Genomic DNA, 26,744 nt, shown 5'->3' with positions numbered 1-26,744 from the left:
TGGATAGCCCTTGCTGGCCAGTCCTTGGATGGGGAGACCACCAAGGAAGTCCAGGGCTCCCCCACAGAGGCAGGCGACAGCAAACTTACCTCCGAACGTATCTTGCACGGCACACTGTACAAAGTCCGTGCAAGCTGACTGTGACTCGATGGCACTTACCACCACCACCTCTATAGAGTTTTACAGAATATCAACCGAGCAAAAGAGATGGGCAGTCTTTATAGTCTAAATTTAGATTGTGGGAAAAGGAGAAAATGCAAGAAGTGGCTGTAAGATTTCTCAGGTGCTAAATATTTTTATCCTATTCTTTCTCCAAAGGCAAGGCAAAATATATAGAATCATAGAGTTGGAAAGGACCTCCAGGGCCATCTAGTCCAACCCCCCTGCACAATGCCGGAAAGTCACAAATACCCACACACATACACCCTGTGACCCCTGCCAGAAGAAGACAAAGAAACCTCCAGGATCCCCAGCCAAACTGGCCTGGCAAAAAATTTGCTTCCTGACCCCAAAGTGGCGATCAGCATTTCCCTGGGCATGTAACTCTCCTCCTACTACTTTATCCTCACAGCAACCACACTAGGTAGGCTAGGTTGACTGACCAAGTAGGGATTTGAAGACAGTTTTCCCCAATTCTAGTCAAACACCATCAATATACACCCTACTCTGTGATAGCAATAGCCGCAAATATTAAGCAAGGAAGTCCCTGTCAACATACCTGAAAACCCAGTCTGAAGCTCCACCCAGCCTGGAGGTGAGTTAAGTTACTGGAAGCCCATGATTGCATAGAAACAAAAAAGGGTGGCAACAAAACCCAGTGGGGGCAGAGACAAGCAGAAGAGTTATTTTTTCAGTCCTCAGAAATACAGACAGGCTGTCTAGGGCAAAGTGATTAGTCTCCTGCTTTGAAAGCTCTGGTCTAATCTTGGTTCTAATGGCTAACTCTAGCTTGAGGGTAGGGCACTGCAACAGGTTTTGGTTACTATGGAATAGTTCAATCTTGTGACCCCTTATATTATGCTTCACAAGCTTCTACCTATTTTAGCAATGCAGAGAATATTTGCATTTAGCTATAGTTTAACGTTTAGAAGTGCTTTCTGAAATACAATCAGAGACACCCCAGAAGTGACAGGCCTGCATTTCCCTCTTACACGCTGGCCACAATTTTTGTTTCCTGTGCCCCACCACCACCAGTATCACTAGGTACACATCACTCCCCCTTTCCACCTAGCTGTCTATCTGTCTAGTACTGCTCATACAGATATCACCTTAAACAGAAATTGGAACCAATTTTTTTTTTAAAGACCTTACTCAGTATTATTTCTCTTATATTTGATTACTGCGCCTATGAATTTTCCCACTGAGAGGCTGACACAATCATTTGTATCTGATAGTAGCCATGAAACCTGGGCTAGCACATTTAGCAGTTCCATATCTTTAGGTAAAGGGTGGCACCCCCCCCTTTCCTGTTAAATTACTATCTATTAGGAATTAATAGAACCTTAGCATGACAGTGGTTATTTTATTTTATCCCTTCTTCTAATGTGATCACTGCATCTAGCATAATCATGTAGGTTTTTGTTCTGTCTTTCTGCTGATTATTCTTTTGTATATTTGTAATTCAAAGGGTAACAGTAAAGGATTATTTAAAAAAACAGATTTAGGCATTTTTATCACTGATCATTTGACTGCTGGTAATAATTGTTGAGCCAACACAGGAATGGTCTGAATGTACCTAATCCTAGTTCAGAATTAAAACTAGAGCTGTTTAAACTGGGCTGGCACTGGGATGGGAAAACACTCAGCCTACTCTCAGTTTCTTAGGGGGAAGGTGAATGCAATGAATAAGAAGTGAACGAGCAGAGTCAAGATTCATCTATGAAGTAGCTACTACACCATTTACAGTAAATATGCAGCATTCAGGAAAAATCTTTATTGGAAAAACATGCCACTTCTGATCAGTACAGAGAACACATTGCAAGTTTCAAAGGCCCTGCCCTCCCTAAGTTCTCACTGCAAGTGTCTCTTTTCACCTTGTATCTATCCTAAGAGGAGGTGGCTTTATGTTGTTGGTAAGAATTGCTCTTGCAGCAGATATCCTGCTTCCACCCTGAAGCCTGTTTCTGAAAACAGGAATATTTGGCACGATCAGCATCTCACGTTTAGCTGCCCCCGCTGCACTTATTACATGAAAAGAAAAAAAAATGGCTGTGAAATGCATGATTTGACCATTTTGAAATATTGCAGTTCTTCCCTGAGCATTTCTACTCCTGTTCCAAGACAGTGTTGCTTCCATTTCCCTTAATGCTTCAGAGCTCAGTCTGGGATTGTTCTAGCCAATGGGAGACTGGCCCTTGATTCCTAAAGGAATGGAGCATAGCAACTGATACGGAGCCCGTCAAGAGGACTTCCTTCTGTTTCTGCACCTGTGTAGGCTTAATCTTAGACCTGGGAGTACCATTGGGGGAGCCCTTGTCACACCAGAACAGCAGCCCTCTTCCTTTTCCATGATTTTTCTCCCCCGGAAAAGTGAGAACATTACAAGAATGGCACAAGAAAACAGTGTCATGATAGAACAGCTCAGTCTTATTCAGAGCAATAGGTCAAGCATCTTCCTTAAATGAAAATTTGAGGGGCCTCTTCTTTCTTCAAAAGACACAGTTCTTTTTCTAAAGGAAGCATTCTTAGCTAAATCATCAGGACATCATGAGCATTCATCACTAGTTTTCCATTCCTTGCTGTGGTTCTGCAAAACTGATGAGCATTCCTTCTAGGGTCAAGACCAGGTGATGACAAATTGCTCCCTCATCAGCAGAGAAAGGGAGATGTTAAGGATCTGAGGGAGGAAGAAGGAACAGTTAGTGGCAGCTGCTCAGTCAGGACTCAGGAATCACAATGAGGGACGACGGACTAGTTCAGGTGGTATCACCTGTTGGAGCATATGAGGATGCAGGTGGGCTCACAGTCCAGGAGACTGAGGCACAAATTATACGAACCATCTTGTCCTTGGGGGTCCTATACATGTGGTTCTGAAGACCAGGGGCATTCTTAGTGATTCTGGGGCTCCAGAATAATTGTCAACCCCCTTCAACCAGGGCCAAGCAAGGAGTGGCCCTCACTCCATGCAAGATGGGTGGGAGCCCCCCACGGCTCCCAAAGGCCAGCTGCTCAAGGCCCAGATGGATCAGGTGCAAGTGGCTGCAGGAGCCTGCTCATCTTTTTAGATCACTGGTACCCACTCCACCACTCACAGCCACATTCAAAATTACCCTCAACCAAAAGCCTCATTGGCATGAGGCCTGCACCTCAGGAAGGTTCACAGTTTACCTGTTCCTCTGGTGGCTGTTGTTTCAAGGTAAAAACTACCTGTCAGTCAGATGTCCCACTAGGCAAGGGCCTTGCCCCACACTCCTCAAACATGGGGCAAGTGGCACATTGGGGAACAGTGCTCAGAGGAGCCTCAGGTGGCATGTCAAAGCCACTGAGTATCACTGGTTTAGGTACATAACCACATTTGTTTCAGGCAGTAGAGGAAGCAAGCATGCATGCTCCACGCAGAAATGGTTCCAAAATACTTATTTGGTTATGTCCATGTTTAAAAACAAATTACCACAAGATTTTTAACACCAAGTATCAAGAATTATGGCAATACGCATATGTTTCCTTTATCTGTATTTTTACATAAATTGAAAAGTATCAGCAGGAGGAGGGGCAGTGTGGTTTTAATGGTTACAGTGTCAGACCTGACTTAGGAAACACAAGTTCAGATCTCTAGTCAGCCATGAAGCTCACCAGCTGATTCAACGTCAGTCATTCAGTCTCAGCCTTATCTACCTAACAGGGCTGTTGTGAGGATGAAACAGAAAGGAAAATCATGTATACTATTCTGTGCTCCTCAGAGGAAAGACAGATAATAATGGGCCGAATATTGAGCCTGACCAGAGAGAAGGAGGAGGAGAGCTCCTGCCAGACTGCCCTTTTTATGAGTGCCCAAGGAAAAGGTTGCTTTCTAAATTGATTAATTCTAAAAGCCATTTGAATAAAGATCATAAATGTCAGTTCCTTTTGAATGATTTGACTCCTGAAATTACTGTTGTAGTTGCTAAATTTCTAGTGGAAGTCCTTAAAGTTAAAGAAAATTCTATACAGTATGGTTTCTGGACCTCCCCCCCCCCCCCGCCACACCCCCCCCCCCCCCGTTATGAAATTCTTGTCTGAAGTTTGATATTTGATGGATTTTGTATTCTGTAGTGTATTGATTGGATTATTATTCAGTTGTGATTGCCGATATGCCAATAAAGGCCTACAAATACGAAGGAGGAGGAGAGCAAGACTCTTTGGGTCGGTTCCAACAATAACGCAAATGCGAGGCCTGCAGATCTTTCCCTTGATTCCACTGCAGTGGGGAGGAGGAAAGGGGAGATGTTACCCTCCCCCATCTCTTCCATTAGTACAGCTGCATTGACAGAAGAGGCAGAAGGACAATCTCATCACTTTCCTCCCCTCTGCAGCCCCCCGACCAGCACAGCTGTAAGTCCCTGCAGGTCCCATGACCCCAGGAATATGCTTTCCCATAGTCTGAAAGAACTACACTACAGGGAGGGGGTGGAAAAAAAGATCTGTGACAATCAGCGCTTTCGCTGATGGATCACTAGACTCAATCCTTCAGCCCTACTTTGCCTTCTTAGTCTTCTCAAAACATGCTGTATGCTTCTGTGCTGAAACAACTGGAATTAATCCATAACCTCCCTGCAGGTTGGTCTCATGGGATAGCTTTTTGGAATGCAAACAGAAGAGGGAGACCCCCTCTGCACCCAGAGATGACTTTACCTTAGAGTCTAAGCGGTAAGAGAAGTCTGCAACAGGAATGCCATTTGCCAGGACATGATGAGGAGGGCTGGGAACACCCAGCACAGTCACTTCCTGCAGCAACAGCCCATCGACTTGGCCGTTGAGCCTCACAATCTCATTAACCAGCATGCCCTGTAACAGAGGAAGGAGATGAGCCGTTGGAGAGCGTGGCAGTTTGGATGGAACCAAATTAAGCCTCCCTCAACAATGAAGGAATGTTGGGTTGGCAGAGCGCTCAAGGCACAGGTGTTGTACATATTAGATTCCGTGTCAAAAATGAAGTCAAATGAGGAGGAAGATCTATGTTTTATTTCAATTAACAAAAAAACAATTGGACCAAATAGTCCATCCAAAATTGACTACTTTCTTCTCAGCATATTCAGGAAATATGCTTCAATTAATAGGAAAACAATTAGACCAAATAACTCATCAAAAATTGACAACTTTCTTCTTTTTCTTCTTCTTGAGCATATTCTGAACATATTCAGGAAATACATGATATTTTATACATGGATTGACATCACCAAGAAAACAATATTCAAACAGCATAATTGGTTACAAAAGACAGTGGTAATTTGAGTAATAATCCTCTGATTGGCCAGATATAAAGAAACATATATCTACGTCAAACTAAGTGTTTACTTAACCTAACCTAAATGATAATGGGCAAGGATTCTTCATACGAGACTAAAGTCTTATCTGACCCAGACATTGAAAGGTTTGCCCTAAGAACTACAGAATCATGAACTCTGTACCTATTATGTTGTCTGCTAACAATATCAGACCTACAAGAGGAAAGCCTTCTATATAACAGGCCTTTCTAACATCCTAATAAAATATTACTTAAGAATAAATCTATAAAAACCAGAGAAATATGAATAATCAAAAAAGGGGGAAATCTTTATAGTCCCATCTCTACTACACAGGTCACAGCAGAATCTACCTGAACTGTGTGTGCTGCAGGGAAATAAAGTTACACACAGAGCCTTTTTATCTTTGCAAAACTAATATGAGTCCTTTATGGTAAGGTAAGGAACTCCATCCCAGACGGGATAGAGCAGAGACAGGAGTCTCACCCAGCCGAACTCATGAGGACGGAGAGAGATGCAGGAGGCGTAGGGTTGCCAGCTCCAGCTTGGGAGATACCTGGAGACTGAGGAGGGCAGGGTTTGAGGGGAGGGACTGCAGTGGGGCATCATGCCACAGAGTCCAGCTTCCAGAGCAGCCATCGTCTCAGGGGGAACTGATCTCTGTCGCCTGGAGATCAGGTGTAATCCCAGGAGATCTCCAGCCACCTAATCATGTCCTGCCTTCACGGTGCCAAGATGGAGAAGTGTGATGAGAAGTTGCCAGCTAGAAGGAGGATAGATTCCCTAATAATGGCAATCTACTCATCAAAGGGATAGCATCAGAGCAGCAGAAATGAAGGATACTGTCTGTCTCTCTGACTCTCTGTGGTCCTCCTGTGAAGTCTGATAAAACACAGTGCAAAGTCCATCGTTTCCAACGAACAAAAGACATGGTTTAAAAATGACAGAAATACACATAGATTAAATGCTAGTTAAATATCCTTAACTGTATCGATTGCTCGAACTACCTAGGGAGGTTGTTGAATCTCCCTCTTTGGAAGCGTTGAAGGAAAGAGGTGAACGAATCTTTCAAGAGATACCCTCTAGGTGGGGAGAAATTATTATCTCTTGGGTAGCCTTCCAATTTGACAACTCTTTCAAGAAAAGATGGGGCACACTGGACAGGACCACTGTTCCCTCTAAGCTGAGTGAGTGTGAGCTAGCTCACAGTTTTTTAGCCTCCAGCTCATAATTTTTGTCTTAGCTCAGGAAGGATGGCTCCAGAGCCAAATCGCTCGCTCACAGCTTTAATGCCAGGAGCTCACAAAGTAGAATTTTTGCTCATGAGACTCCACAGCTTAGAGGGAACACTGGACAGGACTACAGTAGGAATTTGGTTGCGCACCCTCTTCAGACCCCCTCTATCCCTCCCATTTGATGGGTCTTATTTATTTGACTTTCAGAAGTTGTTCCTCCTCAGAGTCTCAAGGCAGGTAACAAAAACTAAAAAGGCAAATGTTTTTTTAAAGGCACAGCTAAAGGAACATCTCTTTACTACTAGTCTTCCATTCTTGGGATCAGAATGGTTCTTCCAGAAACTCACATTTCTTGCCAGAAAGAGGATCTGTGTGTAGTCGCCCTTCTCAAAAGTCAGCAGTCCTTCTCCATCATCCCAGAACAGGTCACCTCTCGCCACCCCTTCTGGTGTCAGAGCCACCACGAGGGTCATCCCCTTTGTGCGGGACTCTGTGGTTGTTAAGGCAGGCTCCTGAAGAAAGAAGGTATAACCCAGCATCAAAGTCCGGGTTTCTCTTCAGTGATACACAAACACCCCCCCCCCAACCAAGATACCTTCACCAAGACGATCCTGCAGAAGCACCTACCACTCTCCTCCAGTTCTATCAGCAAAAATTCTGAGTGTGCATTTATAGGTGCACGCATGTAGTGGTGTTGATGCGTGTGACAAATCAGTAGAGGCGACTCACCTGCAGCGGCAGGATGTATCCTGCACGTATGTGGACATTGATTGTGTCAAGTGGAGCTGGTAAAAGAATCCACTGCCCTTTGCTGTGAATGGTGGATCCCTGAAAAGATGCAGGAGAAACAGATACACAATGGGATGTGCTTGCCGGGGAGGTGGGTGGTGGACGGAACGAACACGTAAAAGATACCCTACATTCAGACAAAGCTGGTCACCAAAGGAGCCTATCCCCTAGATGGCTCACTACCTCTTAAATGTTCCCTCCTTTCTGCTTATGTTGAGGAATGGAAGAACAGTGCACTGTTTGAGCTCACAGGCAATAAGCCCATTTACTAGAGTTCAGCCAGTGTTTTCCATTAAAAATAGATATGTACGTTAGCACACACCTGCTAATTTTAAGTGTCTTTTCCTACATTCAAATCCATGTTAACTTCAGATTACTAATGTTAGTTTTAACCCTGGATGATTCAGGTCACTGTTGCTTTAAAACAATCAAGTGCTCAAGGCCTCTCTCTCCCCTGCACCATCAGAAGTAAAACAGGTACGAAAATGACAGGCATCCAAGCACTGCCGTGGCTGGGAGAATTTATAGGACCCATAAACATGGCTGAGCTTCAAGTACCAGTGAGCTTCTAGTCTTCTTGCAAAGGGAACCAAAAGACGGGGGAGAAAACGAACGCAGAGGGGATGTCCATATGCCAACAAAGTGGCAATCAGGCCACTACCAGCACCCTGTTTAAATTCAAATTATACAGTCCTCTAACAGAGGGATGTGTTTTCGATCCAGAAACTCTGACATGATGTGGAAAGTTGTATTTGTCAGAGACGAAAAGGGAAAATCCAGTGTGGTATAATGGTTAAAGTGTCAGAGTAGGATTGGGGAGACCCAGGTTCAAATCCTCTCTGCCGCGGAAGCTTGCTGGGTGACCTTGAGTCCGTCACACGCTCTCAGTTTGACCCACCTCACAGGGTTAATGTTGTGAGGATAAAACAGAGGACATAACAGTGCTGCAAGCTGTTTTTGGTCCCCACTGGAGACAGTCACTAGTTACGGTCTTTGCCCTTCTGTCAAATGACCGCACCCCCACCTCAGTCTTTTCCAGAGGAGGTAGCAAGACTCACAGCTATTGTGTTGTACCAAGTGCCCAAAGGGAAGTAGCCGCTGACTTTTGTCTTCCCTGCTTCCAGGACAGGGGTGATGAGAAGTGCTGCTCCCCACATGAGCTGCCGGTCAATGTCCCATGTATTGGGGTCTTCTGGGAACCTACAAAGAAGACATTCATTCAGACAATGGGTTGGATCCAGTGATAGCTCCAGTGCTGATGGAAGGGATTCCTGTCAATGGAATGGGACTTTGTTCTCCACTCCCCCCGCAGTGTAGCCTGAACTGTTCCTGAAACTGCTGTTCCTAGGGAACAAAGAACCTCCTAGAACAGCATGAGAAGGAAAGTGGAAGTTTGTAGTAGTAGGGGGGAAATCGACAAAAATCTGCCTCACTTACTGCTGGATCCAGCCCCCTCTTGGGTTCAAAGACTTTGTTTTTGTCAGGAAACTCTCCCCCCTCCCCCACCACATCAAAAACATTCTCCTATCTCAGAGCAGCTTCCTTCAGCTGACACTGAGAGGGATGTCAGAGTCTTTGAATTGCTTATTTACCACATTTGTATCCTATCCTTCCTCTGTGGAGCTCAGGATGAGACATCTGGTTTTCTCCTTCATTTTACCCTCACAACAGTTCTGTGGGGTAGATCAGACTGACCAATCGCAACTGGACCAGAAATCTGTTGTGTGGCTGAGCATGCATTTGCATCTATGCCCACAACATTCACCCATCTAAATTTAGAACTCGGCTATATTACACAGGCTCTTCTGCTTGCTCAATAATAGTACTTTGACACGGACCATTTTTCGAGAGCTGGATGTACATCCAATGCACCTGGCTCCTACTGCTTCCCAAAAGTGAGAGAAGCAAAACTGCCGCATGTGAAAGAATGTCTCCTCCTCTACAGTCCAGCCTTCCAGCTAAGATTATCCTCCCAAGCCCTGTTCTCTGTGCTCCTGCTCACTGAGGTAAGATAGATGGCAACCAGAGACAGGGCTTTCTCAGTGGTGGCACCCTGCCACTGAAATGCCTTCCCCTTTGAGGCCTGCCTAACTCTTAGATGTCAGGCTACAATATTCCTTTTTGCCCAGGCATTTAAGTGACAAACTTTTAATCCACATTATAGCTGTCCATTTTAGTATTCTTCTCTGATGTTATGGCCTATATCCTGCCTATTTTGATGTTTAACTGGCTTGCTTTTATGTTGTTATAAACTGTTGATGGACTGTTGGTTTTACGACTGTTAGGTTATGATGGTTATATTGCTAATGAGGCTAGTTTTGATTGAGTTGTAATATTAATGTAGAGTTTTAATCTTTTTACCAGCTTTCAGAGAAGTGGCATATACATTTTCTAAATTAAATGCTGCATTTGTATTTTAATTATATCCCCCCCCCCTCAGTCCAGGGCTGCTATGTTGAATCAGCTATTGTTTTCATGCACACTATTACCAAGCTGAGTCTGTGCCTTTCACTTTCTTGTTCTAGGCCAGCAGATCGCATGGAAAATGTGGTGCTCAGTCTCCCTCTAATGGAAGGCTATGGAAGTCCAAGATCATACAGAGATTCCTGACCTTGGAGCTGCTCTTGCTCCAAACGTCCAAGTTAAAAGCCCAATGAAACCCCACCTGACTCGCCACTGTCATCTCAGCTCTCTGCTGACTTACTCCAGATAAAGAGGGCGAGCAACAGTGTCCCCTGCAGAGTGGGCCTTGTGGAAGAGAGTGTAGAGGTAGGGAAGCAGCGAGTAGCGCAGGAGAAGGGCTTTTCTCATGGCCTTCTGGGCGCCTTGACTGAAGATGTATGGCTCCTGGGGCTGCAAGACAGAAAGGAACATCATGCTGCAGACAAACAAAGGATCGTGTTGCAGAGCTTTCATACCAGAAGGGGCAACCCCCACCAAGTCTGCCAAGATTGCATTCAGAAATCTACTCTTTACTCTCAAACCTTCAGTCATCATCACTCCAACGTTCTTTCCTTTTCTGGAACACAATCACATTCTGTGGGATAGAACTGATTATCAGTGAGGATGAACACACATGAGACTTTGTTTTATACTGAATCAGACCCTTGGTCCATCAGTATTCTCTACTCAGACTGGCAGTGGCTCTCCAGGGTCTCTGGTAGAGATCTTTCGTATCATCTACTGCTTGACTCTTTTTAACTGGAGATGTCAGGGATTGAACCTGAGACCTTCCGCAATCCACATGCATAGCAAAGGCTCTTCCACTGAACCACAGCCCCTCCCCTAAATAGAAACCTCCGATCTGATCCCAAGGCCCACTAGCTGAGCACTGAGCATTTCACTGGCCATGACTTGTGACCCTGCACTGGTGACCATTACCAGCACAGCTTATTGTGCTGGCCCAGGAACTGCCAGTGGCTCTTTGCAAGGACCCCTCTACCTCTTTTGGCCCAGCAGTGGCACGCCAGGGCCTTGCACAGCACTACAGCACACAGAGAAGGGACAGGACACAGAGGAGTTACTACCCATCTCAAGGCACAATATCCTAAAGGCCACTGTGAAAATTCTACAAAAATAAGAAGCCACAGAAAGTGAAAATAATTGGACTGCACATTGTTAAGTGGGCAGGCAAGAGGTATCTGAAGTGGGGAAAATTAGAACAGCACTGGATACCACTGGATACTATTATATCAATATTTACTCTGTATGCAGAATCCAGCTAATGTAGTTAATTTATGGGGCTGAACATCAAGTCAGAGTTGTGTACCATCTGAGTATGGTATATGACAACATTTATCCTCTTCAGTCATGCAGCATGTCTCCAGCAGTTGTGGCTGAAAGTGCATGGGCAACATCTGATGAAATCTCAGAAACTATGGAGTACGTGAGAACAGGGGCTTAGCAGGCATTCCCAGTGGACAGGGGGTGGACCTGGTGGACATCATAGCTCTTCATGATCAGCAGAAACAAAAAAAGGCAAATATAGGTATTAAATGAAAGACAATGTGTGCATTATATTATACACACATAGAACTGGGTAATTTATATTAACACAGAATAAAGGTTTCCTCTTTGCACAATAAGGATATTTTGGTTTTTACTGCTGTGTATTCAAAGTATGGATGAAGGACACATGATAAATACAACAGCCTTTCTGAAGCTAAGGAGTTCTGAATCTGGCCAGTGTCTAAATAGGAGACCTCCTCAGAATCGCATGTAAACTATCCTGATTTCCATGGAAGAAGAAAGGTGGGATATAAATGATTTACAAATACATTATGTTATAATAACACACAAACATTATCCTTGAGCAGAAGCATGGATTTTCTATTAATTGGTTTCATTTTTTTCAAGTCTCTCATGTGGCAGCAAAAATTAAACTTTTTTCATTATTGAACAATCCATTGACGGGATCTGAAGCTCTTTATGATTCTGTGAAACATACTAGAAAACATCTTATAACCAAACTGTATAAGTTATTAAAGGACCACAGCTCCTCTATTCTACTTTCTTCTCAGAAAAAATGGCACACTATCTGTAACATTACTTTGAATGCGGAGGAATGGCAGCAGATTTGGAAGTCTTTTTCCTTTAGTACTAACATAATAGAAATTAGTATGCGGACCAGTGTTCCCTCTAAGCTAAGTTAGTGTGAGCTAGCTCATAGTTTTTTAGCCTCCGGCTCACACATTTCTGTCTTAGCTCAGGCAGGATGGCTCCAGAGCAAACTAACTTATGCAGTAGCCAAATCGCTCGCTCACAACTTTGATGCCAGTAGCTCACAAAGTAGTATTTTTGCTCACAAGACTCCACAGCTTAGAGGGAGCACTGGTGGGTACGGTACACCTGTTGTCTGGGGGCCTGGTCTACCCCTATAGAAGACATTTTGTGTAATGAAATTTGACTTGATTCTGTTTTCCCTTATAATGTTTAAATTATTCTTAAAATATAGTTTAAATATAGTTTAAAAGAATTTATTCTGAGATTTTAACAAGGTTATGGAAATAATCTTCCTAAAAATAATTTACGCAATAGTCAAATGTAGACTTGCTCACAACTTTAATGCTGCTAGCCTTTTTTTGCTCACAAGGTAGTATTTCTGCTCACAGCACTGTGGAGCTTAGAGGGAACATTGATGCAGACTTTTAAAATCCTCAGTTGTTGGTATTTAACTCCACAAAAGCTGGCACAGACAACGCCTTCAGCCTCCCCTCTTTGTTGGAGGAAGTGTGGTAATCTGGGTCATTATATGCCTTGCTGGCTGGAGTACCCGAAACTGCAAACCTTTTTGGAAGGATGTCTTGCAACAACGAAAGCTTATAACTGGTTATGAGGTACAGTGTAATGTTTGAACACATTTTTTTGAACAGATGGCAAGTTAATGTTCAGTCTTCTGATACTGTTAAGCGTATATCTTGTTAGCAGCAGCTAAAAACGCAGTGGCTTATTCTTGGAAGAACACTGTAGGCCGCCCAAAGAGACAACACTGGCACACCAAGCTATGGAAACTTTATATAATGTCTAGAATTACAGATAGGATTAATGAAGTGAACTGTTGTAAATTTTCTATTAATTTTGCTATTATTTGGCTTCCTTTGCTTGAATATTTGGTACATCAGGATGTCATACCTGATATAATTAAGAGTCTAAACTTGTGGTAAAACATGATTCCTCTCTTTTATAACGGTTGCAATCTGTCGGTTGATAGCTGTCCCTTTGTAATGGTGATGTATTATTTACCTTGAGCTAACTTACCTGTTACTGTTTGAATGGTTGTTTTAGTAAAGATAATAATAATAACAACAACAACAACAACAACACATACACACTAGGGTATAAAGACCTCTGCTTCCTCTCATCCAGCAGCAGAAACACAACTGTGCTGACCTTGTCAAGCAACTCAGAACTGCACTTCTTTCCTGCTCTGAAAGTGCCCTAACCTCATTCCTGAGAGTCACTCTTAATGTGAAACTTGGCCACTGGTTTAATTTCTACAGAACTGCATGTCGGTTCTTTTTCACTCCCCTTCCTATGAGCACAACTGTGTGAGGGAACAGATCCATTTAAGTTAGGAGGAAATGTTAACCTTTAGCTCCTGTTCAGCAATGAATAAAGAGGAAAAGAACATCATGCACTGAAACTGCTTGTTTTAATGGCATGAAGCCAAAACTACCAAACACACACTATTTTATTCTATTACAACCACGCAGGAGGAATACTGGCCTTTGCACTTCAGGCTTTGCAAGAGGAGCTATAGCAATAAAAATCCTCTGGCACTACTGAATCGCAGTCTTCCCTTGCCACTTCCCTTCTACGTGCACTGCAAGACTGACCAGCTGTCATCCCCTTACCCTGTTTCCATGATCATTGTGGTTTCGCATGAAGGGATAGAAGGCACCTAGTTGGGTCCAGCGCACACACAGCTCTTCTGAAGTGTCGCCCACAAAGCCACAGACATCAGCCCCAACCAATGGCACGCCATAGAGATTAAACAGCAGCACAGCTAGAGGTAGAGAGAATAAGATACATGGAATAAACTGGCACTGGGCAACACTGATGAGCAAGTCCCAAGGCAGGTCATGATCGATTCTATAATTGGATGTTGGAGGATGCTGGTGGTTACAGCAGAATTCTCCTTGGCTAGCAAATCCCCACCTCTCAGGCCTGCAGTATTCCCTTCTCATGGACAATACAACAGTATCACAGTAACTCAGGCAAAGCAGAACTCAGAGGCTTCCAGGGTCAGTTTTCCAAATATCTGTACCTGGTATGGTGTAGTATAAATGTTCCCAGGTGCTTGCAATATCCCCAGTCCAGTGGCCAGCATAGCGACCATGGCTTGCAAAGGTGGAACGGGAAATCACAAATGGGCGTTTCCCTCGCACTCTCACTAAAGCACTGAGGACAGGAGAGAGGAAAGTCAGAGGCGGTTAGAAAGGGATTGAGTTTTTCAAGTTCCCAAGCCTTTGTGAAAGATCAGCCTGCTAAATACTAGGCTGCATATTTTACTGTGAACACTATGTTCTGCACTGTAGAACATAATCTCAATTAGGACACATCTTGCCATCTTTATTTATTTATATTCTAATTTATACCCCGCCCTACCCCGCCAAAGCAGGCTCAGAGCGGCTCACACAAAATAAAATACAGATTAAAACAATCAAATCACCAAAACCATTAAAACAACTCATTAAAACAATACAACATCAAATATCAAAGTGCTAGCGATGTTATTCCAATATCATAGCTATGGCGTTGCTGCATGAGTGCATACCATATGGTGTTCATTTCCAGCATTGATCTTAATCGGTGTGCACAGGCTGTCGATAATTCACCAGGAACCAGACTCTACAGTTGTTACTAGTGATGGTGGTGGCTCCTAATTGAAAGCCTGGTGGAAGAGCTCTGTCTTGCAGGCCCTGCGGAACTGTAAAAGGTCCCTCAGGGCCCTGATCTCCCCCGAGAGCTCATTCCACCAGTACGGAGCTGCCACCGAAAAAGCCCTGGCCCTAGTTACAGCCAGGCTGGCGTCCTTAGGGCCTGGGAGGGCCAGTCGATTTTGATTCCCTGACCATAGTGCTCTCTGGGGTATATATGGGGAAAGGCGGTCCCTCAGGTAAGTCGGACCCTGGCCATAAAGGGCTTTAAAGGTAAGAACCAGCACCTTGAAGCGAATCCGGTATGCTATCGGCAGCCAGTGCAATGCTTTCAGGGCTGGCTGGATGTGCTCCCTCAAGGGGAGGCCCATCAGAAGCCTAGCCACTGCACTACGGTTCCATCTTAGCACCCAAGACAAGCCCTCATAAACCAGGAAGACCCCAACATGCTATTCTTCGATGCCCATCTCTAAGAGATAGATCAAGACGGGTAGCCATCTTAGTCTGTCCATAGCAGGAGAAAAGAGCAAGAGTCCAGTCACACCTTAAAGACTAACAAAATTTGTGGCAGGGTAGGAGCTTTCGTGAGTCACTCACTCCTGCCTTCTTCAGATATCTTAAGAAGTGAGCAGTGACTCATGAAAGCTCCTACCCTATCCACAATATTTGTTAGTCTTTAAGATGCTGCTGGACTCTTGCTCTTTTCTACATCTCTAAGAGGCACTCCACCTTTTGCGCAGGGTTGCTAAAGGAGAATTACCCAGTCTACACTGCTCTGTAGCATACTCACTCATGTGAAGCAATGGCCTCTGTCAGCCCATACAGATTGTGCAGGTTGTAGTGGGAGGACAGATATTGTTTACTGGAAGCACAGATTGTGTGTGTCTTCAGCGATCTTCCCAGAACACCTGTAAATGAAAAGGGCAAGTGGAAATGTGGGGAACAAGGAGGTCCCTATATATGCACCCAGTGATAAGCGAAGGATTAACAATCTGGATGTCAAAGATATTGGAATCCCTAGTTGCTCTTCAGGACACAGTAAAAGAAATGGCTTGGATCCCACGAGCCCTTTCGATTCACAATTGGCACTTGCGCTTGTGGAAGAGGAGGGGGGCGATTTTTGCCAATTTCCTCCCTCTCACTGGAACCCTCTATTTTGATCCCCTTGATGCTCCTGGAGAAAGCACTGACCCACAGGAGCACAATTTCAGGGCCAGGGGGATGACAGGTGAGAAACCCTCTGTTCACAAAGCGTGGGCTCTGCTTGCACTGTGCAGGATCCTGGCCAATATCTTCTGTACTCAGAGTCTTCTATAAATTTCTGTGGTTCCGGTCTATAACCGAGGAGCCAGTTTCATATCTTCTATCTCAGCACCCAAACTCCACAAGAGTATTCAGCTAGCCTAACCTGGCTATTCTTCCTTGCTCATCACCCATATAACTGGGCCCCAAAGAGCTGGATCAAAATTGCTTGCCAAAATGTTAATTCAAAGATTATGAACTCTTGCTGAAGGAACTGTTGGATGGAAAGGGAAAAATTCAAACAAGCTCCCTCCCGAATCAACAATTGCTCTTTTTGGAGAAGTTGCGTCCAGTCATCATGCAACCATGCACATAATTTTAAATTGTTAAAGTAAACGAATGCCAACCATATGGTTACTCGCAGGCAGAACACAGAAAACGGAAAAATGCTGTAAATTACCAGCACACAAATCACAAATGGCTTCATTTTGCATAAATTCCATCACAAGAGTTCAGGGCTTGTTTCTCTCCCCTTCATATCTTTTGATGCTAATTTGGGAAATATTGCTTCTGCTCCAATAACTGCAGATCTTTGTTATTCGGCAGAAATTCTGTCTTCCATGCTGCTAGAAAATATGTTCATAGTTCGTTCTGGAGCAATCCATTTAATTCCTCTGTTCTCAGAGAGACTAAATGCTGGTCCACATTTCCAAGGCTCAGAGCCTGTGGGATGACTGTGGAGTCAGCAGTGACTGAGTGCTCCCTGTGTGATGCTACACATGTATACTTGGAGGCACAGGACTTCCACAGCGAGATGGAGGAGTGATCCTATGGATCTAGGAAGATTTTAAGGAAACATTCTTCTAACATCCTACTTCAGTTGGATTTATTAGACAGAGTAATGGCTAGGGAATGGAGCTACACTTGTGTTAAAATAGCCAAGCTAACTCTATAGAAGTGATCAAAACAGAATGAATTGATGGTCATTTTTAAAATTAATTTCCCTAAGATTTATTTATTTATCTATTAGTTTGATTTATATCCCGCCCTCCCAAAGGCTCAGGGCGGCTCACATGCGGCAAAGCCGAGTGCAAAATACAATACAGTGTATAATAAATAAAACATTTAAAATCACAATAAAACCTTCCAATAATACGGTGCTATACCTATATTAATCATCCAAGATAGGGACAACCCCCCCCCCCAGGTTTGGTGGCCAGCTGTCTCAGTAGCGTGGTCTCCCGCTACACTGTCTCAAACTTCTGCCAGGGCCCGCTTGCCCCCGTTCTTATAGGGCAGCCGATGACTTGCCACCTCGGTGGTAGAATAGTGGCGGCGGCGATGCAGAAATTCCTCAATTGTCTCATCCCAATACAAGAATAATTAATTTCACATTCCCCCAACACCCCATGTTTCTGCTACTCTTTCTTACCTGGTACATAAGGGGGGTTCTCAAATTTGTTGTTGGGACAGCCATCCAAGGAACCTTCCACAAAATTGGATGGCTCATTCATGTCCTAGAGGAAAAGGGGTAGGGTGGCATGTGAGAGTTTTGATTTTATGTCAGCATCCTGGTATGAACAAAAGAACTCTGTGCTTTAACTCTTTGCAAGAGCAGCTCCGCGGACAGCACCATCACCTCCCCGCGTAACAGAGAGAGACTCACAATCCACATGCCATCAAAGGGCACTTGGTCATGGAAATCCTTCACCATGTCATACCACCACTGCTGGGCCTGTGGGTTGGTGAAGTCAGGGAAGGCAGTGGGGCCGGGCCAAACCTGAAAGATAAAGGGCCAGAGCTTTCAAGAAATGCCAGCGTGTTAATAGGCTGTATCTGTTATTTTTGTTTGAAGCACTCCTTGTTTATGGGAAACCCTTCAGGGAAGATAGGACAAGAGGAAAGCTAAGAAACTAAGGAAGCACAGACAGTCCTATGAGAAAGTAAGATCCTCTCTACTTTCTAGAGAGCAATTCAGAAGTGGTGCAACAAATTTTGTTTTGGGAAATTCAGAATGCATGTTCTTGGATATTGTTTTTCTTTTGATGTTCTCAATGTTTGTATTTTCTCTCTCAGTAAAACGAGTTATAAAATGCATGTTTCAGGGTATGGCTGGGACCACAAACTGAGGCTGGAGCCCAAAATCAAAGGACAACATTTCACGGCTTGAGGGGTGGTGGCGGTGATACAAGAACACTGCCTAGAACACCATTTGAATCTGCTGCTGTTGCTGATCTAAAAGTTGCTATTCTCCTACAAAGAAAATTTCAAAAGGGAGAATGCAATGTGAAATTGTTGAACTAGAATTCATCAGGATGTTTAACACTATCTTCCCTCCAAGATCTTAACAAAGACCTGTCACTACTCACTCCCTATAGGTACTAATATCTTGCATATGCAATCCCTACAGAGGAGAATTAATGTTTTTGCTGTTGTTGTTCAGTCGCACAGTTGAGTCCGACTCTTTGCAACCCCATGGACCACATCACACCAGGCCCTCCTGTCTTCCGCCATCCTCTGGAGTCTGCATTTCATGATCAGATTTTATGTCAATTCTACTTTCCCTGTCAAAAGTAAGGCGTGGTCTTCATCCACTCTGAGTGTATTGATTACATCTTGCTTTAAACTGGCCTCTCTTAGTAACATCTCCCCACCCACACCAACCTCTCTGTTTTGCAGCCTTTAATATAAAGTCAGTAGGCTTATGGATGTAGACTTCATGCATCTGATGAAGTAAGCTCTGACTCTCAAAAGTTTATTCTAGAATAGGCTTTATTGGTATCTAAAATGTTTCTGGACCTGTTTTATTTTGCTGCTGCAGACTAACACATGGGTACCCATCTAAAACTCTACTTTTCTTGGTCAACTCAGCTCAAGCACTATTAAAATCTGGATTATGGGTTCAGCTAACCGGCTGGAGCATTACCTTCCAAAATGGACAATTTGTGCTCAGGACTCACCTTCCCCATCAGAGGCTGCCCTGTTGCATTTAAGATGAAGACACCTTGTTTCAGGCCTTCATCATAGGGTTTGTAACTGCCAGGGGGGCTGGAACTGCTGATACCAGGATCCTAAAAGGAATGCAAGAGGGAGAGAGATATTCTGATGAAAATGGATCTGACAGGGCATAAAAAGGCAAAGAGCAACAGCACAGTGAAGGCTACTCCATTTGGAAGAGTTTCAAGCTTACTGAAACAAATGCCACTTGGGGCAGAGCAGGCAGAGGATGTTTTAATTAGATGCCAGGAATCCAGATTTTGGCATTCAATCATTGTAAACGAACAAACAAAATATCCCCAGCTCACATTCTGTGATGCAAGCTGGCCAATAGCAAACAGCTTATTTTGCATTTGGAATGCACAATGAAAAGATGGGCAGAACATTTAAGCATTTGTCAGCTGTAACCCTGAAAGTAAAAGAAAGCATGCAAGTGTGCGGACTCTCATCTGGGAGAACTGGGTTTGATTCCCCACTCCTCTACCTGCACCTGGCTGGATGACCTTGGGCAAGCCATAGTTCTGATAAGAGCTGTCCTGGCAGTTTCTGTCAAGAGCTCTCTCAGCTCCACCTACCTCACAGGGTGTCTGTTATGGGGAGGGGAAGGGAAAGGAGTTTGTAAGCCGCTCTGAGACACCTTTGGGTAGTGAAGGGCGGGGTATAAATCCAATCTCTTCTTCTTCTTCTAAGCTATGCAAGCCCTTATAGTGTCATGTGACAAAGAAGGTGGGGGGGCAGCAGTATAACTAAGATACAGACTACACAAATACTGCAAGAAGTGCATGCAATTAACAACAATTTGTAAGAATCAGTTGACTCTTGTTGTTGAACTTCAAGCTGTTTTAATCTTTCTGTTTTTCAACACTGTTTTTCAACAGACGATCTTCCCCGGAGTTTTACCGCTTGTTTCGACACATTCTTTTTCAACGTAATGGTTCAATTTTGCATCCTTACAATATCCGACATCGGACTCTCTCCAATTCCACGTAACTTCAAGAGCTCTTGACAAAGTACTTTTACAAACGGCCTTTTCTATTCGAAGACCAAAGTTATGTGGAATTGGAGAGAGTCCAATGTCAAATATTGTAAGGATGCAAAATTGAACCGTTACGTTGAGAAAGAATGTGTCGAAACGAGCGGTAAAACTCCGGGGAAGTTCGTCTGTTGAAAAACAGTGTTGAAAAACAGAAAGATTAAAACAGCTTGAAGTTCAACAACAAGAGTCAACTGATTCTTACAAATTATTGTTAATCTTATAGTGTCATGGGCGTGGGTGAGGGAGAGTTGACAGAACTGCCAGATCTTGCAGAAACCACAGCTGATCCCTCTGAACCAGCGGAGGAGGATAGTTGGCAGCTGCCTCCCACATCAGCATTCTTCGCACCTGGCCCAGATGAGGGGGAGAAATTGCAAGCTGAAAGCCCTCCCGACTTGCCTCCACATGTGACTTGTCTAAGGGAGTGGCTGCATCAAGACTTAGCAATCAGGTGGCGAGAGGCCAGGCTACAGGGAAGACACTCGTTTAGCCCAGAGTTTTAACAGGAGCCTGGATGCTCACATGGCTGGCTAATTGGTGGTAGCATTTAGCTCCACACTCTGGGCAGAGCTCTTTGTGGAAGCAATGAGTCAGCTTCATGACGCCTCGCATCCACTTTGGCTCAGGTCAGATACCTAGACTTTCGGACCCTCTGGCTTTGGACTACATTTCTGGTTAGTGATTTTGGACTTGGCTCCGTTTTCCTGGCTCCTGACCCCGGCTTGGCTTTCGACTTTGAACTGTCTTCCCGGCTCCCGACCTCGGCTTGTTTTTGGACTCCCTCTGACCAGCACCCCAGCCCGTGACATATAGACTACTTTTGGTTTCTCCACTGTTTAAACATATGAAACTGTCTCATACAGAGTCAGGCCACTGCTCCATTTAGCTCAGTATGGTCTTCTCCAACTGAAAATGGCTCTTCAAGGTCTGAGGAGGAGGCCTTTTCCATTCGAAGACCTCCTGGGATTACAGGACTTGATACTGGGGACTTCTGCATGCAAATCATATTCTGTCCGTCCACTGAATTATCAGTTTTCTGCGGTGTAGGCATAATGAGCCTATTCTGGCCTCATATTTCTAAATATTTCCCACCTCCACCAGTAAAGGCTACCAATGAAAGCTGCAATGTTTTGAAATCCACCCTAAGGATAGCTTGTAAGGCAGATTCTGAAGTACAGTTGTAGATGGAACAGTTTCAAAAAAGATTGTCATTCCTCCATGGCTGCTAAAGACACAGGAGACCCATCCTTTAATGCATGTAGGGGGATCAACAAGGGGTTAGCCCTCGTAATGTAATATTCCAAAAGACCTACAGTAAAGTTGGCTCTACAGGCACAGGAAGAACTCAGGCTTCACTAACTTACCACAATCATGACATACCTCCGACCGTCATGGTGGAAATCACGCACCATGTCTGGCATATCTCGGAACCGATCCTTATCAAAGGTAAAATCTCTCCTTGCATCAGTATAATCCAAGTCGTTCCACTGTACATCCTGTTGGGCCCAAAAATGTGGCATTAGTGAGGGCACAGGGCCCGTTCCTATTCCCCACCCCTATTTAGCTAGTCTCCATCTTATGCAAGGGCACAGCAGCTTCACTGGCTCCCACACCTCCTAGGCATCAAAGAGAGGCTTTGTTCTGGACAAGACTGGAGGAAAACCACCTACCAGGGGAAACTGTGCTGCTGTCATGTTCTTGACCACTTCCTTGGTAACGGCAGTGGAGATGTATCCCCAGCGACAGAGATGGAATCCCAGAGCCCAATATGGGGGCATGAGGGGGTACCCTGAGGGAAGAAAAAAAAAAAAGCTGTTTCAAAGGCCCTCCTGACAAGCTACTGAAGCTCCCAAATTTCCCTACCCAGAGAAAATTCCACACTCAGCATGTTTTTTCTAAAGAGGTGCATCTTTCCAACCAAAATTTAATTTGCAATTTGTAAAGTCCACCCTAAAATGATGATGTAAAGTCTATCCTTAAAATTAGATCAGATAGATCTATATCTGTCTCTCAAAGTCAATGCTTTGGTGGGCACAGCTAAGAAGGAAGCCTACCACCCTCCACCCCCAAAAATATGTTCCTAGAAGAATTCTGTTGGTCATACTTCTTACATGGAGATAAACTGCCCTGTCCAACACTTTTCTAGCACTAAACGAACTACAGAAATACTAGTGGTGCAGGCCCAACCCGGAGGAAGAGGACAGGCTTTGATAGCAGAACTGCTTTCAAACCCAACACTGGATGTTGCTGGTCTCCAGCATTAAGGACAAAGCACAGATCTTCACTGATAGCCACAACTGATCACCAAGGTCGTGTTCTTGACAAGGCTGGCATTGGGGGGAAAGCACTTCACTGAGTTGCGGGCTACCACCTCATAAAGACTGCAAGTGCCTACCAATGACATCCAGATACTGGCTCACCACACTCTTTGGATCTGGGCCCAGGAAGATATAGAAATCCAGGATGCCCCCAGTTGTTCTCCATGTTATGGCTGGACTGGGCTGCAGTATCACATCTGTCAAGGCCATGGAAATAAAGGATTTTCATTTACAGCCTACACACAATTACATTGCATCATCAATACTTCCCCCTCCCCATATTATAATTTTGCTAGCTGCCACCCACTCACACTATTTTTGAAATAATCAGTATTGCTACATGCATTTGGCTCTTCAGGCCTTTTGAGAAAAAAAGTGTATGATAAATTTGTTAGATACTAGAAAGAACTATCTAAAGGAAGTACTCCAGTCAAAGAGTAATTAACTTGAGGAAGTCACTGTCATGAGGTGTGGTTTAATTGACTCTGAAGCAGGATTAGACAAGTCCAGAGGAGCCAGATCCATCAATGGCTATTAGCCATGATGACTCCATGTTTAGAGGCAGTAACCCCTGAATGCCAGTGCTGGGGGGGGGGGGCAACAATATGGACTTTTAACTCTTTGCCCTGCACGCAGGCTTTTGAGAATCTGGTTGGCCACTGTGAGGAACAAGATGCTGGACTAGATGGACCATTGGTCTGATCCAGCACAGTTACTCTTATGTTTTATAAAATACCAAAATACTCTCACTCCCTCTCTCTCATGGAATGTATGCTATTTTTAACCTCTTAATGTATATAAAAAAGATTCCTCTACAGTGTTTAAAGGGTTTTCAGGAACAATGCCCATTTAAAGTAGTTTGTGTTCTGAAGACAGAATCTGTGTCATAACAGCAAAGAATCCAACTTCAGTTTAGAGTACAGTGTGCTTATTGCTGGAGTGTGTGCTTGCCTGATGCTAAGATATTGTATTACATTCATGTAGGCTTTGCACATAAGGGAACAGAGAACCCTGACACACCTACCCATGGCATTGCTGTTCAGCAAAAAGACTCCATGGGCCAAACCACCCTCTTCCAGCACCAGGTAGAAAGGGTGCGAGCCGTATAGGTTTGCAGAGGGCTGAAAAGACAGAAAGAATATGCAGAGTCAAGGCCATATTACACACTCAAGCACAGTATAATTAGGAAGAAGACTACAGTAATGGATCCATGCTTGGGATATGCTGAGTAATAAAGAATCTCATTGCCAAACCAGAGAATATGAATGATTCTCCCAACATGGTATCCTGTTTTCAATAATTGGGAGAAAACTTTCAAATGTCATCTCATCCGCAGTTGAATTCAGAAAACAATTTGACCATCACCATTCCTCAGAGTCATACCCAGATGCCCTATCAACACTACAAACCTTCATTAAAAGTATACCAGTCCGTCATGCTTTGCCAAAGAATCTTGGAAATGGTAGTTTGTTGAGGGTGTTGAGGATTCTCTGCTAGAGATCCCTAGATCTCCTCACAGAACTGTAACGCCCAGAGTTCTCTGGCAAGACAGGAATGACTAATAAATCAGTTTAAGCCTGTGGGATGGATATGTAGAGAGAAACATAAAACATCCAGTGAAGGGGCTGGTCACTATGCCCTCCCTTGCTGTTAGGTGCTTTTTGAGGCGATGAGTCGGGGCTCACCAAGTAGAAACAAACATTAAATAGCTGCAAGTGGACGACAATGGGGAGACACGGTCAAGTGGTGACAGCACCATCCCTCAGAAGACAGCTGAGATGTTGCAATCCACACACAGGCTGAACTCCAGAAAAGCATTTTGCTAAGTAGGTGCACTGCAGTAATCAGGGCTTTTTTTGTAGAAAAAGCCAACCAGGAACTCATTAGCATAATAGGCCACACCCAACAGCAGAAACTCATTAGCATATTAGGCCACACCCCTGATAGTACAGCTCATTAGCATATTAGGCCATACCCCCATGTTACCAGAAGTGTGGTCATCCAGCCACACCCACCTTTTGCTTCTTATTCTGTTTACCTTGTTTGTTGTCAAAACCCAGGGGTTTTTTTTTGTAGCAGGAACTCCTTTGCATGTTAGGCCACCCCCCCCCTAATGTAGCCAATTCCAATGAGTTTCTGCTGTTGGGCGTGGCCAACTCAGGAGCCAGCCGGAACTTCGTTCCTGGGCGTTCCTGCCCAAAAATAGCCCTGGCAGTAAGGCTTTTTTTTTTAACCTTTTCTGATTTTCCCACGAAAAAGGATATGTCAAAAACACAGTTGGTGATATGGTAACAGAGGCGAGTGGAGAGGAGGTGCTGGATTTTAATAGCAGGGGAGGACAAAGCTGTGCCCGCAACTAAGAGGCACGATTATGTCCAGAGAAGTAGTCATACCTCCCTTTTTTTGCTGTCAAGTCACAGCTGACTTATGGCAGCCCCATAGGGTTTTCAAGGTAAGAGACGTTCAGAGGTGGTTTGCCATGGCCCATCTCTGCATCACAACCCTGGTATTCCTTGGTGGTCTCCCATCCAAATACTGACCAGGGCCAACTCTGCTTAGCTTCCAAGATCTGACGAGATTGGGCATGCCTGGGCTATTGAGGTCAGGGCATTCATACCCTTCCCTTTACTTAAATACCAAAACACACACACACACACACACACAGACTCTTCAGACTGGTTCCAGAACAGGATATCTTTAAATGGCAATGTCCTTGCCTTTATTCATCAAGTGTGAGCACAAAAGGTCAGCTGTTCATAACTCAGGGGTATTCTTTTATAGCAAGGGAAGCATAACTAGAGGACTGAAAGCCACTATTCTATTGCTTCAGGGTGATACTTGTTTCTTATTAATACTTCTCAACATCCCCATTTAAAGGCTAAACTGAGGGGTAGACCAGAGCACAGCTTAAAGGGTTAAAGATGGGGTGGGGGAATCCTCTAAGATCCCCTATGCTCTTCTCTCCCACAGCAGCTTCTAAGTCAATCTTGCTTGAAGAGGAGCACAAGAATGTCTAGAGATCATTATGAAAAGCACCCTAACACTTTCTCTACAATACCTGGTGAAATGGATAGGGAAGTAAGAATCACACATATGATTGGCAGATGCTTCGTTTACAAGGCATAAAACTTCTATAGATTTAAACTTGGGTAGGTAAGGGCAGAAACTCAGGATATAAGCTTTGGAAATTTAAAAAAAATAGATTAGTTCTGTGGCAGGCAGGCCAGTGTTTGGCACAACATGGAATATGTCCTTTGAAATCAGGCAATAGTATTGGTCTCTGTTGATTTCACGACAGTTCAGTCTTTGGCAGATGGATAAGCTGGTGAAGAGAGCACCTAGGAGCCACAGCCCTTCTAGAAAAGGCAGTGCACCACACTATTATTTTCTACCCCTTACCGCAGGTGGCATGTCCCGATTCCAGAGGGTGACTTTGGTCCAACTGACATTAAGGATGAGTGAAGTCAAATGCTCGCCCAGTCCAGAGATGAAACCTGATGGCAGGGAGGTCGAGATCTGCAGGAACTGGTCAGCATAGAACAAGGGAGCCACTGTGGTATTGAGTCTGTTGGGAAGAAAGTAGACAATCCCAGCAAACAAACTGCAATCATTGTGTAGGAACCTCTGGACACTTCAAAGATGGGTTTGCATGACTGGCAGTTATGGGTTAATAATTTAAAATTTTACCATGTGAGGAAATGGTTATCTGCAGCACCCAGTCATACACACCATTACTCGGCAGCCTTCAGACCTCCTTCACACTATCATTTGGATGCTGGTTCCCTGTAATGCTCTCTTACACGACGGATACATTTGGGCAGGATAGATGGAGCCACTAGATGGAAAGACCCAAGTAATCCACACACACCCACATCTGGGTAGCATAGGACCACAGTGAAACAGCTTCTACAGTCTGGTAGAAATCAATGAAAGGGGCCTCAGAAATAATTACAAGCAGAGGAACAGAAACATCCACTTAACAGTACACCTAAATGCTACAGATTGCTACTTCACAACATGGCAGAACATTTTTTTAAATGATAAGGCACCTGCCCCCAAGTTCTCCTTGCGTAAATCCATACATCCTTTATAGCATAAAGGCTTAGAATGGGAACCCAATTATCAACCATGTCCCATCTACTTTGACCAAAGATTTAAGGTTAGCAGCTGGCACTGGAACACCGTGGCCCCGAGCAAATGGTGGTTTTTGGATGGGGGCACAGGAATTAATCATTTTATACCCCTTACCCTTCTCTGCTCTCCGAACCAATCTCCAGAAGTCTATACACAAGATGTTTCTTTCTGTA

At 44.2% G+C, this 26,744-nt stretch overlaps 1 protein-coding gene across 1 annotated transcript in view; it reads right to left on the bottom strand.

The window, feature by feature from the left end:
• Positions 1-1,953: 1,953 nt before the first annotated feature.
• GAA (glucosidase, alpha; acid) overlaps positions 1,954-26,744 on the bottom strand; it is a 31,667-nt gene continuing 6,876 nt past the window's right edge. Inside the window, exons 3-19 of the mRNA XM_015422468.1 lie at positions 25,837-26,002; positions 23,462-23,558; positions 22,515-22,634; positions 21,790-21,908; positions 21,484-21,615; positions 19,047-19,157; positions 17,753-17,866; positions 17,519-17,603; positions 15,635-15,752; positions 14,232-14,365; positions 13,819-13,970; positions 10,170-10,318; positions 8,524-8,665; positions 7,406-7,504; positions 7,024-7,188; positions 4,831-4,983; positions 1,954-2,836 (exon numbers count right to left, since the gene is read on the bottom strand). Of these exons, the coding sequence (XP_015277954.1) occupies positions 2,777-2,836; positions 4,831-4,983; positions 7,024-7,188; positions 7,406-7,504; positions 8,524-8,665; positions 10,170-10,318; positions 13,819-13,970; positions 14,232-14,365; positions 15,635-15,752; positions 17,519-17,603; positions 17,753-17,866; positions 19,047-19,157; positions 21,484-21,615; positions 21,790-21,908; positions 22,515-22,634; positions 23,462-23,558; positions 25,837-26,002 (2,116 nt within the window). The 3' untranslated portion in view covers positions 1,954-2,776. The remainder of the gene's footprint in view (positions 2,837-4,830; positions 4,984-7,023; positions 7,189-7,405; positions 7,505-8,523; positions 8,666-10,169; positions 10,319-13,818; positions 13,971-14,231; positions 14,366-15,634; positions 15,753-17,518; positions 17,604-17,752; positions 17,867-19,046; positions 19,158-21,483; positions 21,616-21,789; positions 21,909-22,514; positions 22,635-23,461; positions 23,559-25,836; positions 26,003-26,744) is intronic.

This window comes from Gekko japonicus, unplaced genomic scaffold (assembly GCF_001447785.1).
Source record: "Gekko japonicus isolate JY-2015 unplaced genomic scaffold, Gekko_japonicus_V1.1 scaffold1222, whole genome shotgun sequence".
In the NCBI taxonomy this organism is placed as follows: Eukaryota; Metazoa; Chordata; class Lepidosauria; order Squamata; family Gekkonidae; genus Gekko; species Gekko japonicus.
The sequence above is the reverse complement of the archived record's forward strand: the minus strand, read 5'-3'. Positions and strand labels throughout refer to the sequence as shown.